The sequence below is a fragment of the Acomys minous genome, assembly GCF_964271855.1.
Source record: "Acomys minous genome assembly, chromosome: 11".
In the NCBI taxonomy this organism is placed as follows: Eukaryota; Metazoa; Chordata; class Mammalia; order Rodentia; family Muridae; genus Acomys; species Acomys minous.
In genome coordinates, this window is record NC_140492.1 from 75,417,148 (window position 1) to 75,431,294 (window position 14,147).

The 14,147-nt window shown below is 39.2% G+C and overlaps 1 protein-coding gene across 2 annotated transcripts in view; it reads right to left on the minus strand.

The window, feature by feature from the left end:
• Positions 1 to 14,147, minus strand: part of PRKDC (protein kinase, DNA-activated, catalytic subunit) — a 180,032-nt gene that overhangs the window by 164,816 nt on the left and 1,069 nt on the right. Inside the window, exons 2-12 of one of the 2 annotated variants that reach the window (XM_084802475.1) lie at positions 11,811 to 11,887; positions 11,635 to 11,727; positions 9,382 to 9,456; positions 8,627 to 8,735; positions 7,784 to 7,896; positions 7,593 to 7,692; positions 6,403 to 6,458; positions 6,290 to 6,320; positions 5,430 to 5,587; positions 3,143 to 3,289; positions 1,314 to 1,478 (exon numbers count right to left, since the gene is read on the minus strand). In XM_084802475.1, the coding sequence (XP_084658601.1) occupies positions 1,314 to 1,478; positions 3,143 to 3,289; positions 5,430 to 5,587; positions 6,290 to 6,320; positions 6,403 to 6,458; positions 7,593 to 7,692; positions 7,784 to 7,896; positions 8,627 to 8,735; positions 9,382 to 9,456; positions 11,635 to 11,727; positions 11,811 to 11,887 (1,124 nt within the window). Of the gene's footprint in view, positions 1 to 1,313; positions 1,479 to 3,142; positions 3,290 to 5,429; positions 5,588 to 6,289; positions 6,321 to 6,402; positions 6,459 to 7,592; positions 7,693 to 7,783; positions 7,897 to 8,626; positions 8,736 to 9,381; positions 9,457 to 11,634; positions 11,728 to 11,810; positions 11,888 to 14,147 lie in introns of those variants that run through there. The other variant, XM_084802476.1, reaches the window with a different exon arrangement.

Genomic DNA, 14,147 nt, shown 5'->3' on the forward strand with positions numbered 1-14,147 from the left:
AAAACCAAAGCTTCTGCTTTTCCTGACTTAAGATCCATAAAAAATAATTAATTGTGGCTTGGGATTAGGACAATATTTCCAGTTCTGAAATGGCCCTAAACGTACTTCTTCTGCCAGTCTGGGCTACACATTTATGCCAAGAAGCATTCTCAGCATTGGTGGTTGTAAAATTGTTTATCAGTTCTGAACAATATTAAGGATACTATTCATCCTGTAACAGCAAATGGTCAATCAGGATTCAAATTTTTATGCAATAAACAAGTATGTAAATTTGTTTTCATCATTAATAAATGGTAAAAGTATATAAAAATCAAAGATTTCTTTTAAAATAAATTTAGTTATGCTTTATTATCTGAAAATGTTTGATTTGTACAACTATTTAATATACTTATATACACAGGATTGCATCAAAATGTCCCTGGTAAAAAGGAGTGGAAACAGTTTTATCAATCCTACTTTAGATAACTCAACAAATACTAAATAAAATGTTGTGGGAGCCACAGGAGCACCTACACCAAATATAGCCCCGTATAAATTCCTTGTGAAGGGGGTCTGTCCTTCCAGAGAGAAGGCCCGAAACAGTAGAGGATTCCGAGTCCCTGTCACAGCTTCCTGGCCTTCCCCACCTTGCCCCAGCCTGTTTGGATTTACTTGAGGCAGTGCAGTTGGAATGAATCTGGCTCAGACCTTTGCCATGTGAAACCCAGCTAAACAATCAGATAGCTAAGAACCCCTGTAGCTCCTGATGCTCACCCCACTACTGCACTCTGGCCCCACAGCTACAATTCCTGAAGGGCGTGCCTTCTTTAGTGGCTCATCCCAAAGCTCTAGTGTTCCTTTTCAGTCTCTGAGCCACCATGGGGCCAGAAGTTAAGGGCAGCCCTTTACAGTTCCCGCAACCTTCCTTCTTCCTGTACCTTCCTTCCAGCTGCGTGGGAAGACTCTAAGATGGTTTTATGATGCTAGACTAGCAAACACAGCCTTCATTAGTAGCTGCTAACCTGTCCTTTGGGACTTCTACTACCTCCCGCCAGAAGAAATATTAGTGAGTTTTAGCTAGTTGACCAAATATAAGCAATGCTGCTGATTTCAAGAGCCAGCAGTTATAATAGTGCTTGTTAGACATGTTGCTAAATTTTGTTGTTTCAAAAATTTTAAATTACTATCTGCAAGCAAGTTTCTGGTAAATTGTCCTCTTTATATTGCTATCAAGGAGCTTCACAGTTGATAATTTAACCAAGAAATCATATGCTTTTCACACGTAAAACAAAGATGGCTTGAGGAGATGGGCTCAGTGCCACCATCTCACTTACGGTGTCGAGGTGCAGCAGGACACTTGCGATGGACTGGAGGAAACTCGGCATCTGGTAAACATGGTCCTCAGTAGCGTCTGCCTGGGTGAGGAACATCTGCTTACAGCGCTGAATGAGCTCCACGTACATGAAGTCCACATCTTTTGCATTTATAACCTTGCAAGGCTTTAGGAAATGGCAGAACAGAAATTTTAACCTTATCATCATCAAAACAAAGGCACTTAAAATGTCCTATTAGGACACATGATTACAGACTGCTGAATATTAGCAAGCTATATACTTGTTTATTTTACTGTATATAAAATATTGTACCTTATACTTTCCATGATTATGTATATTTACTTTTTTTTTTTTTTTTTGGTTTTTCAAGACAGGGTTTCTATGTGTAACAAGCTCCACATGCTATATACTTGTTTATTTTACTGTATATAAAATATTGTACCTTATACTTTCCATGATTATGTTTATTCACTTTTTCTTTTTTTTTTTTTTGGTTTTTCAAGACAGGGTTTCTATGTGTAACAAGCTCTGGCTGTCCCGGACTTGTTTTGTAGACCAGGCTGGCCTCTGACTCCTGGGTGCTGGGATTAAAGGCCTATGCCAGCACACCCAGCTCATATACTCACATCTTAAACAGTTACTTATACACATTGTTAACTATGTTCTAGGCTCTGTTTAAAGGGCAGGTCTCACTGTGCACTGGCCCTTCCAGGCTAGTCACTCCAGCAGAAGACTTCTCACACACTGCTTATTTTGTCTCTAGTTAGTTAGAGCTGCAAACAGAAACAAATGGAGATGAGGAATAAAAGACGGAGAATGAAAAAGATAGGGAGAAGAAGAAGGAAGATGCTGAAGAATAAAACTGTGGAAGAGACAGGAAATTGGTTTTCTTGGAAGCAAATGGCACAGAAACCCACTAAGAAATAACTGCAGTTATTCACAGTGTATTTGGCAGGGGTTGATAAGGCCTACGCTAACTGAACTCAGGATGTAACCCAGGCTCTCCTCAGCTTACAGCACTTTAGCTTCCTAACGCCTGGACTGTAGGGAGGAATCCTAAGCTAGTCTTCTTAAATATGTCTCTCTGTTCTGAGAGCTTCTGTCTAAAACTTTAAGTGAAAACAACTCTAGTTTTACTATATAAACAGGGAAGCAGGTTGCTCCCAGCCTTCAGAACTGAATTTCTATGGGGCTTTGTTTCCTTGGAGGTGTTTGTACTTCTTGGTTAATTATGTCCTAGATGTGTTTAGATGGCCTAGGCCGACCTAGAGCTCTATATAGCCCAGGTTGGCCACAAACACTTAATTCTCCTGCCTCTGTTTTTCTGAACTGGAATCACCAACATATATCAGCCCCTGGTAAGATTTATGTATTTTTTTTCTATCAATTTTGGGTAGCTTTCAAGAAATAAGCTGACTTTTCCTAGTCTTGGTTTTTTCGTGTATAAAATAGTCTAATAACTCATCTTGTCAATGAATTGTGGGGAATCTAATATAGTGCATGTATTCTAGTACATAGTAAACACTGAAAATTGAACTGTTAATACAACAAATACTAAAAGAATCAACACAAACAAAACACACTATTAAAAAAATCCCGTTAAAGCCGGGTGTGGTGGCGCACGCCTTTAATTCCAGCACTCGGGAGGCAGAGGCAGGCAGATCACTGTAAGTTCAAGGCCAGCCTGGTCTACAAAGCAAATCCAGGACAGCCAAGGCTACACAGAGAGGCCCTGTCTCAAAAAACAAAAAAACAAAACAAAACAAAATAAAAATCCCATTATATTCCTGTAAATAATTAAATAAAACCAAAACCATAAAGAATCATACTCCTGCAAACAGTCCATATCCACGAATAGCAATGGCTAACTCCTTGCTGTTTGAATCTGCATTTCTGATGATCCCATAGAACTGTTCCATAAAGTACTGCAGTTTACTCTTATGCAACTCTGCATCTTCTGCCACAGTAAATGAAACCTGTAATTGAATGACATTTACTCATTAGAAACATTTAATAGGCAAATAAAGGATTTAAGCAAATATGGTTATTAACATACTACTTGATTTCTTTTACTTAGAACCCTCTGCTTCAATGCGCTTGGTTAACTAAGTTCGGAAACTGCTATTTCTCTTACTAAGGCTGATGCATGTTTTTCTAAGAAAACAATTAAAGGAAACCACAGAAAAGGAGTCGACTGGAAACGTGTGTGTGTGTGTGTGTGTGTGTGTGTGTGTGTGTGTGTGTGTGTGAAAGAGAGAGAGAGAGAGAGAGAGAGAGAGGGAGGGAGAGAGAAGGATTTCAGGTATTTTTAAGGGCCAGCTACAAGAGATATTAAAACTACATGCAGGAAAAGTAAAGATACTTGAGATCACTGTTGTCTTAATCAGAATTTCTAGTGCTCTGATAAACAAAGTGACCAAAAACAATGTAGGGAGAAAAGACTTTATTTCAGCTTACACTTCTCCATCAGTCCATCACTGAGGGAAGTAAGGGCAGGAACTCAAACAGGACAGTAACCCGGAGGCAGGAAGTAGCAGACACCACGGATGAGTGCTGTTCACTGGCTTGTTTTATCTGGCTGGCTCAGTTTGTTTTCTTATACACCCCAGGCCCACCTGCCCAAGGGTGGCACTGCCCACAATGGGCTGGGCTTTCCTACATCAATTATCGACCAAAAAAACTGTCCAGGACCCTTGGCTACAGGCCAATCTTCTGGAGGCATTTTCTCAATTAGGATTCTTTCTTCCCGGATTACCCTAGTTTGTGTCAAGTTGACGTAAAATCAGCATTCCTAAATTTAACACAAATTCTACTCAAGTCTGGAAACAATCTAGGTAACTATGAAAGGCAAGGCGGGAAACTGCTTCCATTGCTAACAGCAATATGCTCCCTAGTTACTTCCAAAGGTGTTATATCTTTACTCCCATTTATTTTTAAAATATGGAATTCCCATACATATTGCTTCAAAACCTTTTCATTCACAAAGCATATCATGAACACTTCCCAAGAAGGAAATAATTGAGCCACCCATAGTGGCTCACACGGTAATCCTTGCAATTGGGAGGCTTAGTTTCAATTCATCCTGTGCTACAGAGTAAGAGCTTATTTCAAAAACAAAACAATAACAACCAAAAAAATAATTAGATACCTACTTAACTACTAAAAAGATTTTCACCTTACCATAAAATATTTAATCACTTAAACTCGCACTAATTTAGTACTAGATTGTGTACTTTTCATGCACTTCTCTTCAATTATCTCTACTTACAACAACAAAAAATTAAAAATAATAATCTCACAAAATAAAGGACAATTTATAACATTGTGGTTCATAATGACACATTATATTCCTATTAAAAATAAATCATATAAATCTCTGCATACTATTATGTGGGAAAAATCTTGAGGCAACAAACATTAAAAATAATACTTCTTTACACAACTATATTGGGTGGGGGGGGGAGAAAAAGAAAACAGTCACCAAAAAATGTGAAATGATTGTTTTCTTGGTTGTAGTATATCAGATTTGAATGGTATTCTTTGTCCTTTTTTTTCTTTTTTTTTTTTTCCTTTTTTTCTTTCTTTTTTTCTTGGTTTTTCGAGACAGGGTCTCTCTGTGTAGCCTTGGCTGTCCTGGACTCACTTTGTAGACCAGGCTGGCCTCGAACTCACAGAGATCTGCCTGCCTCTGCCTCCCAAATGCTGGGATTAAAGGCATGCGCCACCACGCCTGCCTTCTTTGTACTTTTGTACATTGGTTTTGTAGACCAGGCTGGCCTTGAACTCACAGAGATCCGCCTGCGTCTGCCTCCCGAGTGCAGGGATTAAAGGCGTGCGCCACCACTACCTAGCTACTGCTTTGCTTTGAGTAGCTCAGGATGAGTGGCCTCCAGCAATCCTCTTCCTAGGCTTGGGACGACAAGCAAGCACCACACCACTTACCCCACGCCCTCACACACACATATTCAAATTTATGCTCATATTGTACTTAAATTATATGTTCGTAATGCAGTTAAAATATATGTACGTAAGTTATATGAGACTAACAAACATGCAGGCACAAGACTGGAATTTAGTTCTGAGGAACTTGTGGTGAACACACTGAGTCTGAAGTACCTGCTTCAGAAAGGACTCCAGGGCTGAATGTGCAGCTTTTTTTAATTCCATGTTTGGATGGCTGCACCACTTTGACAGTACTTCAAATAAAGTAGTATAGCTGTCCAGAAGGCAGGGAGTAAACTGAGATGCGTGGAGGGTAAGTAACCGTAGGCCAGCTGCAAATACAAAAACCATCCCATTTAAAATACGTCAAAGCCAGAATAGAGCATGCGCAAGGCCCTAGGTATGGTAGCTAACATGGAGTAAACAAGTATGTTACTTATGCTTGAAATCTAAGCACTAGAAAAGTGGAGGTCCTCCTCTATATGGTAAAGTGAAAGGTCATGCCAGGCAGTGTGAAACCATGTCTCAGCAACAAAATAATCAAATAGCTTGACTCTGATATTCTAATATATATATATATATATATATATATATATATATATATATATATATATATATAGTTTTCCTATATGGATGTAAAACATATTTTGGACCATTGACCCTAACTGCACTAACATTAAAAATGTATTCTTTTAAAAAATTCTCTTATTGTATTTGTGTGTGTGTGAGCCTGCACAACTATGAAGGCCAAAGGACAATCTGCAGGAGTGAACACTCTTCTGCCACTCTCTGGATCCTGGAGATGGAACTCAGGTCACCATGGTTGGGGTCAAGTACCTTTACTCACTGAGTAAAGCCTCTAGCTAGCCCCAACAAGCAAAATTGACAAAATCTTATAGCTCCGTTATAAATAGTTACATGTGAAACATCACAGATTTTTTTGTATTTGCTTTCATTCTAGCTTAAACAAAACCTTACTCAGGATGCTAACTCAAATAATTTAAACTGTTACCTTATTAAATACAGAATCTTACCCAAAGGCACAGCATATCGCTTTATCTCGATCTATGGCAGGAAAAAAAAAATCATTGTTTCAAATTCACAAGTACAACTGTAGTAGAAGATTTAAAAGTAATAGTAATACTACCTGAGGACGAATTGCTTTTAATGTAAAACCAAAAATCTCCCTTGAAGTCTGGGGATCTGAAGGGACAACAACAACAGAAGAAGGTGGTGAAAACTCTAACACTATGTTCTTTATCAGGCACCTGCACACAACTTCTCCTAAGATAGACTGATATTGCCGGTAGCAGCACAAATCTCTTACGATTGAGCTAGAGTTGCAAGTTGATACAGCTTCTGGGAAAACCAAAGAAAATCTGGCACAAAGAATGTAGGAGCTCAGGCTCTAAATCACCAATTACATTACAGAACCTCAGTTTTCTCACCTACGAGAGAGATAGAGTATGGATTCTTTGAAGACTAGAAAATTTTAAAAAGTGACCTATTTAAGGCCAAATATACTTCCCTTTCCCCCAAAGCTCACAGGCATATTCTACATGCAATACCTGCTGTGGTAGTTTGAATGAGAATAGCTGTATGTTTGAACTTGGTCCTCAGCTAGTGGAACTGTTTGAGAAGGATTAGGAGGTGTGGCCTTGTTGAAGTAGGTGTGTCCCTGAGGGTGGGTCTCTGTTTCTGTCTCTGTCTCTCTGTCTCTCTTTGTCTCTGTCTCTCTCTGTCTCTGTCGCTGTGTCTCTGTCTCTGTCTCTGTGTCTCTGTCTGTCTCTGTCTGTCTCTCTCTCTGTCTCTGTGTCTCTCTCTGTCTCTCTCTCTCTCTGTCTCCCTACTGCTTGGAGATCAGGATGTGGAGACTGCAGTTACTGCCTCAAGCCTATGCTTTCTTCTTCCTGCCATGAATAGTCATAGAGTGACCCTCTAAAACTGTAAGCAAGCCCATAATTAAATGCTTTATTTTATAAGAGTTACTTCGGTCTCCACACAGCAACAGAACACTACCTTAGTCACCGGGCAAGTGATGACAGCTACAATGTGAATATAATATTATTGTGGACCTTCATAATTTTATGTCCTACAGAACAATGGAGAGTACATATATAACGATAATGTATGGATCTTCTAGGCAAGCTGACACCAGCTACCTATGTAACTGTCTCCAATAACATTACTCATTGCAGCTCCACACAAGACATGTTTTATTGCTGACTGGTTTCTCTGTCCTTCTAGCAGTGACTTGTATACAGCATAGGTCGCTTAGAATATCATTAATACCTAGGTTATAGCATATTTCGGAATAAAAAGAAAATCAAGCAATACCTTCATCCATGGACTTAGTGAAGTTGCACAGAAGTGAGGACAGTCCCTTTAGACAGCCAGCTAGAACAGGAAATTTGGGTTCTCTTAGTGTTGATGTCATCTAAAAGGAAGGGTTTAGGAAGACATTACAAAATGAAAAAACAAAAAACAGCCAAGAGAATGGAGGTGTTCTATCATTCGGCGTATTGTACCTGCGTCTTAAGTTCTCCCAGAAGAGCCCGGAACAGGTTTTCTGAGTGATTTATCATGTCACTAGGATGAACCTCACCCAGTACTCCCAAGAGTTCATAGACTTTTTCTAAAACTAAAAAAGAAGTTCAGATAAATGAAAGCCTAAAACTACATTTAAATATGTGAAATTAACAAAAAAACATATAAATAAGAAATAAGGGGCTGGGTGTGGTGGCGCACACTTTTAATCCTAGCACTCAGGAGGCAGAGGCAGGCGGATTGCTGTGAGTTCCAGGCCAGCCTGGTCTACAAAGCTATTCCAGGACAGCCAGGGCTACACAGAGAAACACTGTCTCAAAAAACAAAAAAGCAAAAAAAACCAAAAAAACAAAAAAACAAACAAAACAAAAAGAAAGAAAGAAAGAAAGAAAGAAAGAAAGAAAGAAAGAAGAAGCTGTTCAATTCAAAATTATTTTAGGGCCAGTGAGACAGCACAGTAAGTAAAGGCACTTGCTGCCAAGCCTGACCCCTGACCCCTATGGCAGAAGGGAAGAACTGACTCCTCTCAGCCACACTCTGACCCCCATATCTGCAATTGCACATACACACATGTTTTGTTTTTAATGCTTGAAGTAATTTTATAATAAAACACAGAATGCCTACATTTTTTCATGAAATTCTTCCCCATTTTTTTATCTAAATCTATTTCTCTAAGCTAAATTATACCTGATGTGTTTTCTATTTTGAGGAATCCTTTTGTTTTTTTCCATTGTGTTGTTGTTTTTTTTCCAGAAAAAAAAAACCCATAGAGGAAATTAATTGTTAATGTTAACTTAATAAAATATTTGAGAATAACATCTCACCTGTATCAGACAGTTTTGCCTTTGATGCAAGTTCTCCATAAAATTTGTTAAATAATTCTCCAATCTTAAATTCATCCATGAGTCTAGAACTTCTCAGTATCTTAAGTAACTAAGAGAATACAGATTAGCATTTTCTAGAGACGAAGGCACAGAAAAAGCAGCCTCTACTTCAGAGCAGCTTCAAAATCCTGGCCTCCGCAGATGTGTGCTGGACTCTCGGAAGCGACACCTGCCTGAAATCTGGGGATGCGGGACGTGAGTGATCGCTAGGAGATCACAAGGGAAAGGCAGGCTAAACTTAATTTTAACTTTCCCCAGAGATCAAAAACATGACTAGAACTTTTCTCCAGAGGCACTCAAGAGCACAGGCCAACTAAGGCCAGTGTAATTCTAAGCCCCAAAGGCCAAAGGGCAGACTAAAAGTGGAAGTGAGCCCCCAAGGACAGGGAGACACCAGTACCATCCTCACTGCTGAGGCTTCAAGAAAAACTGGAGCGAAACACAGGAGCTGCTTTTTGGGCACTTGTAATAATAGCATCAAATCTGACCAAAAGCAGTAAAAGTTAAAAAGCAGCAAATTCTTAGCTAATTTTCTCCTTTATTCCTCTTGCAACTTCCAATTCTTCTCTTATTACTCAGAAAATTATGAGAACAAAACATCATTGTGCTGCCAGGTGGTGGTTACAACATCTGCGTGTCATTTACATAATCGCATACTTAACATAAAAACATACTACTTAGAAATATAAAATTACCTTAATCAGAAGGTCTAGGGCCGAAATTTTACACTTAGCAGTCTTATCTTTTGTATACACACTGGTACAAGTATTCTAGGATTCAAAGAAGACATATCACGCAAAGAGACACAGAAATCATCAACAGACTTAAGAACTAAGACTTAGCATTAGGTAAAACTGTATCTGAGTGGTAATATCAATGTGTAACATAAAAAAAACATTATTAATTAACCATTAAAAGCATAATAGAGTATATAAATGTATAAATAAAAAATTACTGAAACTTGGCCGGGCAGTGATGGCCCACGCCTTTAATCTCAGCACTCAGGAGGCAGATGCAAGCAGATCTCTGGATTTGAGGCCAGCCAGGGCTACACAGAGAAACCACACACACACCTACCTTTTTTTTCTTGTTTTTTTTTTTCAAGTCAGGGTTTCTCTGTATAGCCCTGGCTATGCTGGACTCACTTTGTAGACCAGGCTGGCCTAAAACGCACAGTGATCCAACTGTCTCTGCCTTCCTGAGTATATACCACCATGCCGTGATCTTATTTTTCTTTTTTTAAAAATTCATTTATTTAGTATTTATATAGTATTCTGTCTGCATATATACCTGCAGGCCAGAAGAGGGCACCAGATCTCATTATAAATAGTTATGAGCCACCATGTGGTTGCTAGGAATTGAACTCAGGACCTTTGGAAGAATAACCAGTGCTCTTAACCTCTGAGCCATGTCTCCAGCCCCTAAGAAATCCTTTCTTGAAAAACCAATCAATCTATCAATCAATCAATATTATTGAAAAATCCAACCCAGTAGAGTTATGACTCAGAAGTAGATGATGACTCACTAAGAATGTTTTAAAAAATTAAAAAACAAAAAGTATATCACTGCTAGGAACATACACTTCATTCTCGTTGCTATACGTCAAGTAGCTATGGGTCCAGCTACTCATGGGCTGAAGTGGAGAAATCTCCTGAGCACAGGAATTTGAGTTGCTCAGAAAACACACTGATAATGAAAGAAAACAAGTGAGAACAAGAGAGCAACAAAGTGTTCAAAGTGGACTGGAAAGATGGTGGCTCAGCAGTTAAGAGCCATGCTGTTCTCCCAGAGGACTCAAGTTTGGTTGCCAGCACTCACACAGTGGCTCACAACCATCTGTAACTCCAGTTCCAAGGAATCCATATGTTCTTCTGGCTTCCACAGGTACCTGCACACTCATGGTACACATATCCATGTACGCATGGGTAAAACATTCATATGCAGAAGATAAAAATAAGTACATCCTTTAAAAACCATTTAAAAAAAGTAATGAAACAAAGTCAGAAAATGAGCTAGAAAAGAAATCAAGGGCAGTAGAGATGGCTCAGAGGTTTAGAGCAATGTCTGCTCTTCCAGAGGTCCTGAGTTCAATTCCCAGCAACCACATGGTAGCTCACAACCATCTGTACTGTGATCTAATGTCCTCTTCTGACTTGCTGGCATTCATGTAGATGAAGCACTGTATATATAATAAATAAAATAAATCTTCAATGAAAACAAAAAAAAGAAATTAAGTAGCCTAGCATGTTCAAGTCACTGGGTTCTAACCTCAGTACCAAACAGGAAAACAAACCAAACAACAAAAAAAGAAAAGAAAAGAAAAAGAAAAAAAAGAAAAAAATCACTCCACAGAATTTTGGTAAGAATAAATAAAACAAACTCTATATCAAAAACCTTGTCAATTCTAACACATTTTATATATACTAACTATTGAAACTTCTTGTTTGTTTTGGCTAAGGTATGACAGCTAAGTTTCCTTGTTAAAGAAAAGTTCTACAAAATTATCTTATAAAGTATTCTTGAAAGTCCTCAAGATTTAGGCCAGGCGTGGTGGCGCGCGCCTTTAATCCCAGCACTCGGGAGGCGGAGGCAGGTGGATCGCTGTGAGTTCTAGGCCAGCCTGGTCTACAAAGTGAGTCCAGGACAGTCAAGGCTACAAAGAGAAACCCTATCTCTAAAAAACAAAAAAAGAAAGTCCTCATGATTTAAAACATACAGTTCACTGTTACAAAAAGCATTATTTTTCTCATACACAACCATGTATGAAGAAACAACATCATGGAAGCAACTTGTCTGACAAAGGCCTCATTAAAACTGAAATGAATGTTGAACAACACAGTCATTCCAAACACAGTCAAGCTGAAATGAGAAAGCTCCAATAAGTTCTCTAAACCACCAAGTAAGTGTAAAGCTGACATGTATGAGTTTTGGTTTTTCCTTCTCCTTACCTTAATATCAAGAGAGTAAGGTGTGACCTTCTGCTCAATTTTCTCTAAGAAAACACATAAAAATTTTAGGGCTTCCTCTCTACAATCACGAAACTATAAGAAATAAGCAGAAAATATGAGTAAGAATAAGCCACTCCAACAACGAGGAAGAAGAGACAAAATGAAAGTTTACTTACCTCATCAATGCTAAGTGACTTCCGGATAAATACAAGCAAACCAAACTCTCTGGAAAAAACTAAGGAAATCTGCAGTGCTGGGGGGTGAGGTGAAGGAGACAGAGGGGAGAAGAAAAAAAAAATTAGACGTGCCAAGAAGTATTTCATAAAAGATCTCTAAATGCGTTGCCTGGTTTTCAAGGTAGTCTTGCAAGCAATAAAACAAAAACAAACAAACAAACAAACAAACAAAACCCCTAATATGTGGCTATTACTTTGAAACAATGAAAACAGAAAGTTCTGGATGATGTTCCTCAAATGCAGTAGACAAAATAAAACTATCTGCTCTCCCCACCACACTCTCACATGTGATGCCTAACTTCTGAATATCAACTTTACAAGGTAACAAAGGTTACAGGTGGAGTGAGGTTGCTAATTAGTGACCTTAAAATGATGATTATAATACTCCATCTGGTAGATCCAATGTAATCTTATGAGGCCTTAAATGGGGGGTGTGGGCCAGCTTGCGAAAGGAGAAGAGGAAGAACACAGGGTCAGGGTAGAACACAGTAGCACAGCAGAGGCCCAGGCACCTCAAAAGATGAGCCTGGCATGTTGCTTGCTGCTGCTCTGAAGATGGGGCTGCACTTCACAGATAGTGGACACTCTAAATGCAAGACTCACCAACACAGAAACAGGGACTTTAGTCCTAAAACTAAATAAATGAAGAAAGGGTTATCACCTAGACCCTTCGGAAAGAAGATCTGCCTGAAAACCTTACTTCTAGCTTGGTAAAACCTATGTCCAGCTTCTGATCACAGTATTATAAGGTGAGTTCTGTTAATTAAAATCAGTAACTCGGGCTGGAGAGATGGCTCAGCGGTCAAGAGCACTGTATTGCTCTTCCAGAAGTCATGAGTTTAATTCCCAGCAACCATATGGTGGCTCACAACCATCTATAATGTGATCTGATGCCTTCCTCTGGCCTGCAGATGTACATGCAGAGTACTGTGTACGTAATAAAAAAATAAATCTTTAAAAAAATAAATAAATAAAATAAAATCAGTAACTTTCTGAGCACCGTAGCCCAAGCCATATAATCCCAGAACTTGAGATGCTAATACAGGATATATAGTTACAGAGTAGGCTGGGCTATGTGTGTAGACACTGTCAGGTAACAGAACCAAAATCCAAGAGATGCCCGCAGGGATTATTGTAACAATAAGAAACTCACAACCTATAATATTTCAGTATAGTGTGTATTAGCAGTAAAAATGAAACTGCCTTAAGACCAACTACGTCACCCACAAAAATGAATTCCAACCTTGAAACACTGAAAAAACAGAAAGCAATCAAATGTTCTTTCTTTATGTTGTTTTCTCCATCATTACTAGGTTCTTGAGAATGCATACTTACTATATAGCACTTGTTAAAAGTTTCACGTACTTAAAAAACGAAACAGGCCCAGGTGTGGTGGCGCATGCCTTTAATGCCAGCACTTGGGAGGCAGAGGCTGGTGGATCGCTGTGAGTTCGAGGCCAGCCTGGTCTACAGAGTGAGTCCAGGACAGCCAAGGCTAACACAGAGAGACCCTGACTCTAAAAACAAAACAAAAACAAACAAACAAAATAAACAAAAGCCAGAGTCTTACTATACAGCCAGCCCTAGCTGACCTGGAACTCAAGAAGTCTACCTGCCTTTGCCTAGAAACAAAGACATACAACACCGCATCCAGCTAGTTTACATTAGTATACAATGAGATTTTTTAAGAGTTTGCATATCTGTGTTTAAGAAAGGACTACAATTTTTACCCACAGCATACTGAGCTTTGTTTCCTGTCGTAGTACCAGGTACTGAACCAATCAACAACCACATGCTCACCTGATAAACTCTCTAACACTGAGCTGCCAGCCCTCAACACTATTAGGGGATGTGGTTAAGACCATCCCCTACTCTTTCAGAGGACCAGAATTCACTTCCCAGCACCTATGTCTGGTGTCTGTAACTCCAGTTCAGGCATCCAACACCCTTGCGTAGCTTCTATAGGCACCTGCACATCCGTAGTACATATGTACACATAGGGACACAGATAATAAAAACAAATACCGTTTGGGGCGCAGGTGTACTATCTAACCATAATAGCCCATGCCTGTAATCCTAGCATTAGGGAGAAAGATCACAAGCTGGAGACCAGTCTAGGCTAGTTCAACAAAAAATATTTTTTTAAGACTGAAATGTGGGGGGGTGGGGGGTGGAGAGATGGCTCAGTGGTTGAGAGCACCGCCTGCTCTTCCAGTAGGTACCGAGTTCAATTCCCAGCAACCACATGGTGGCTCAAAACCATTTATAATGTGATCT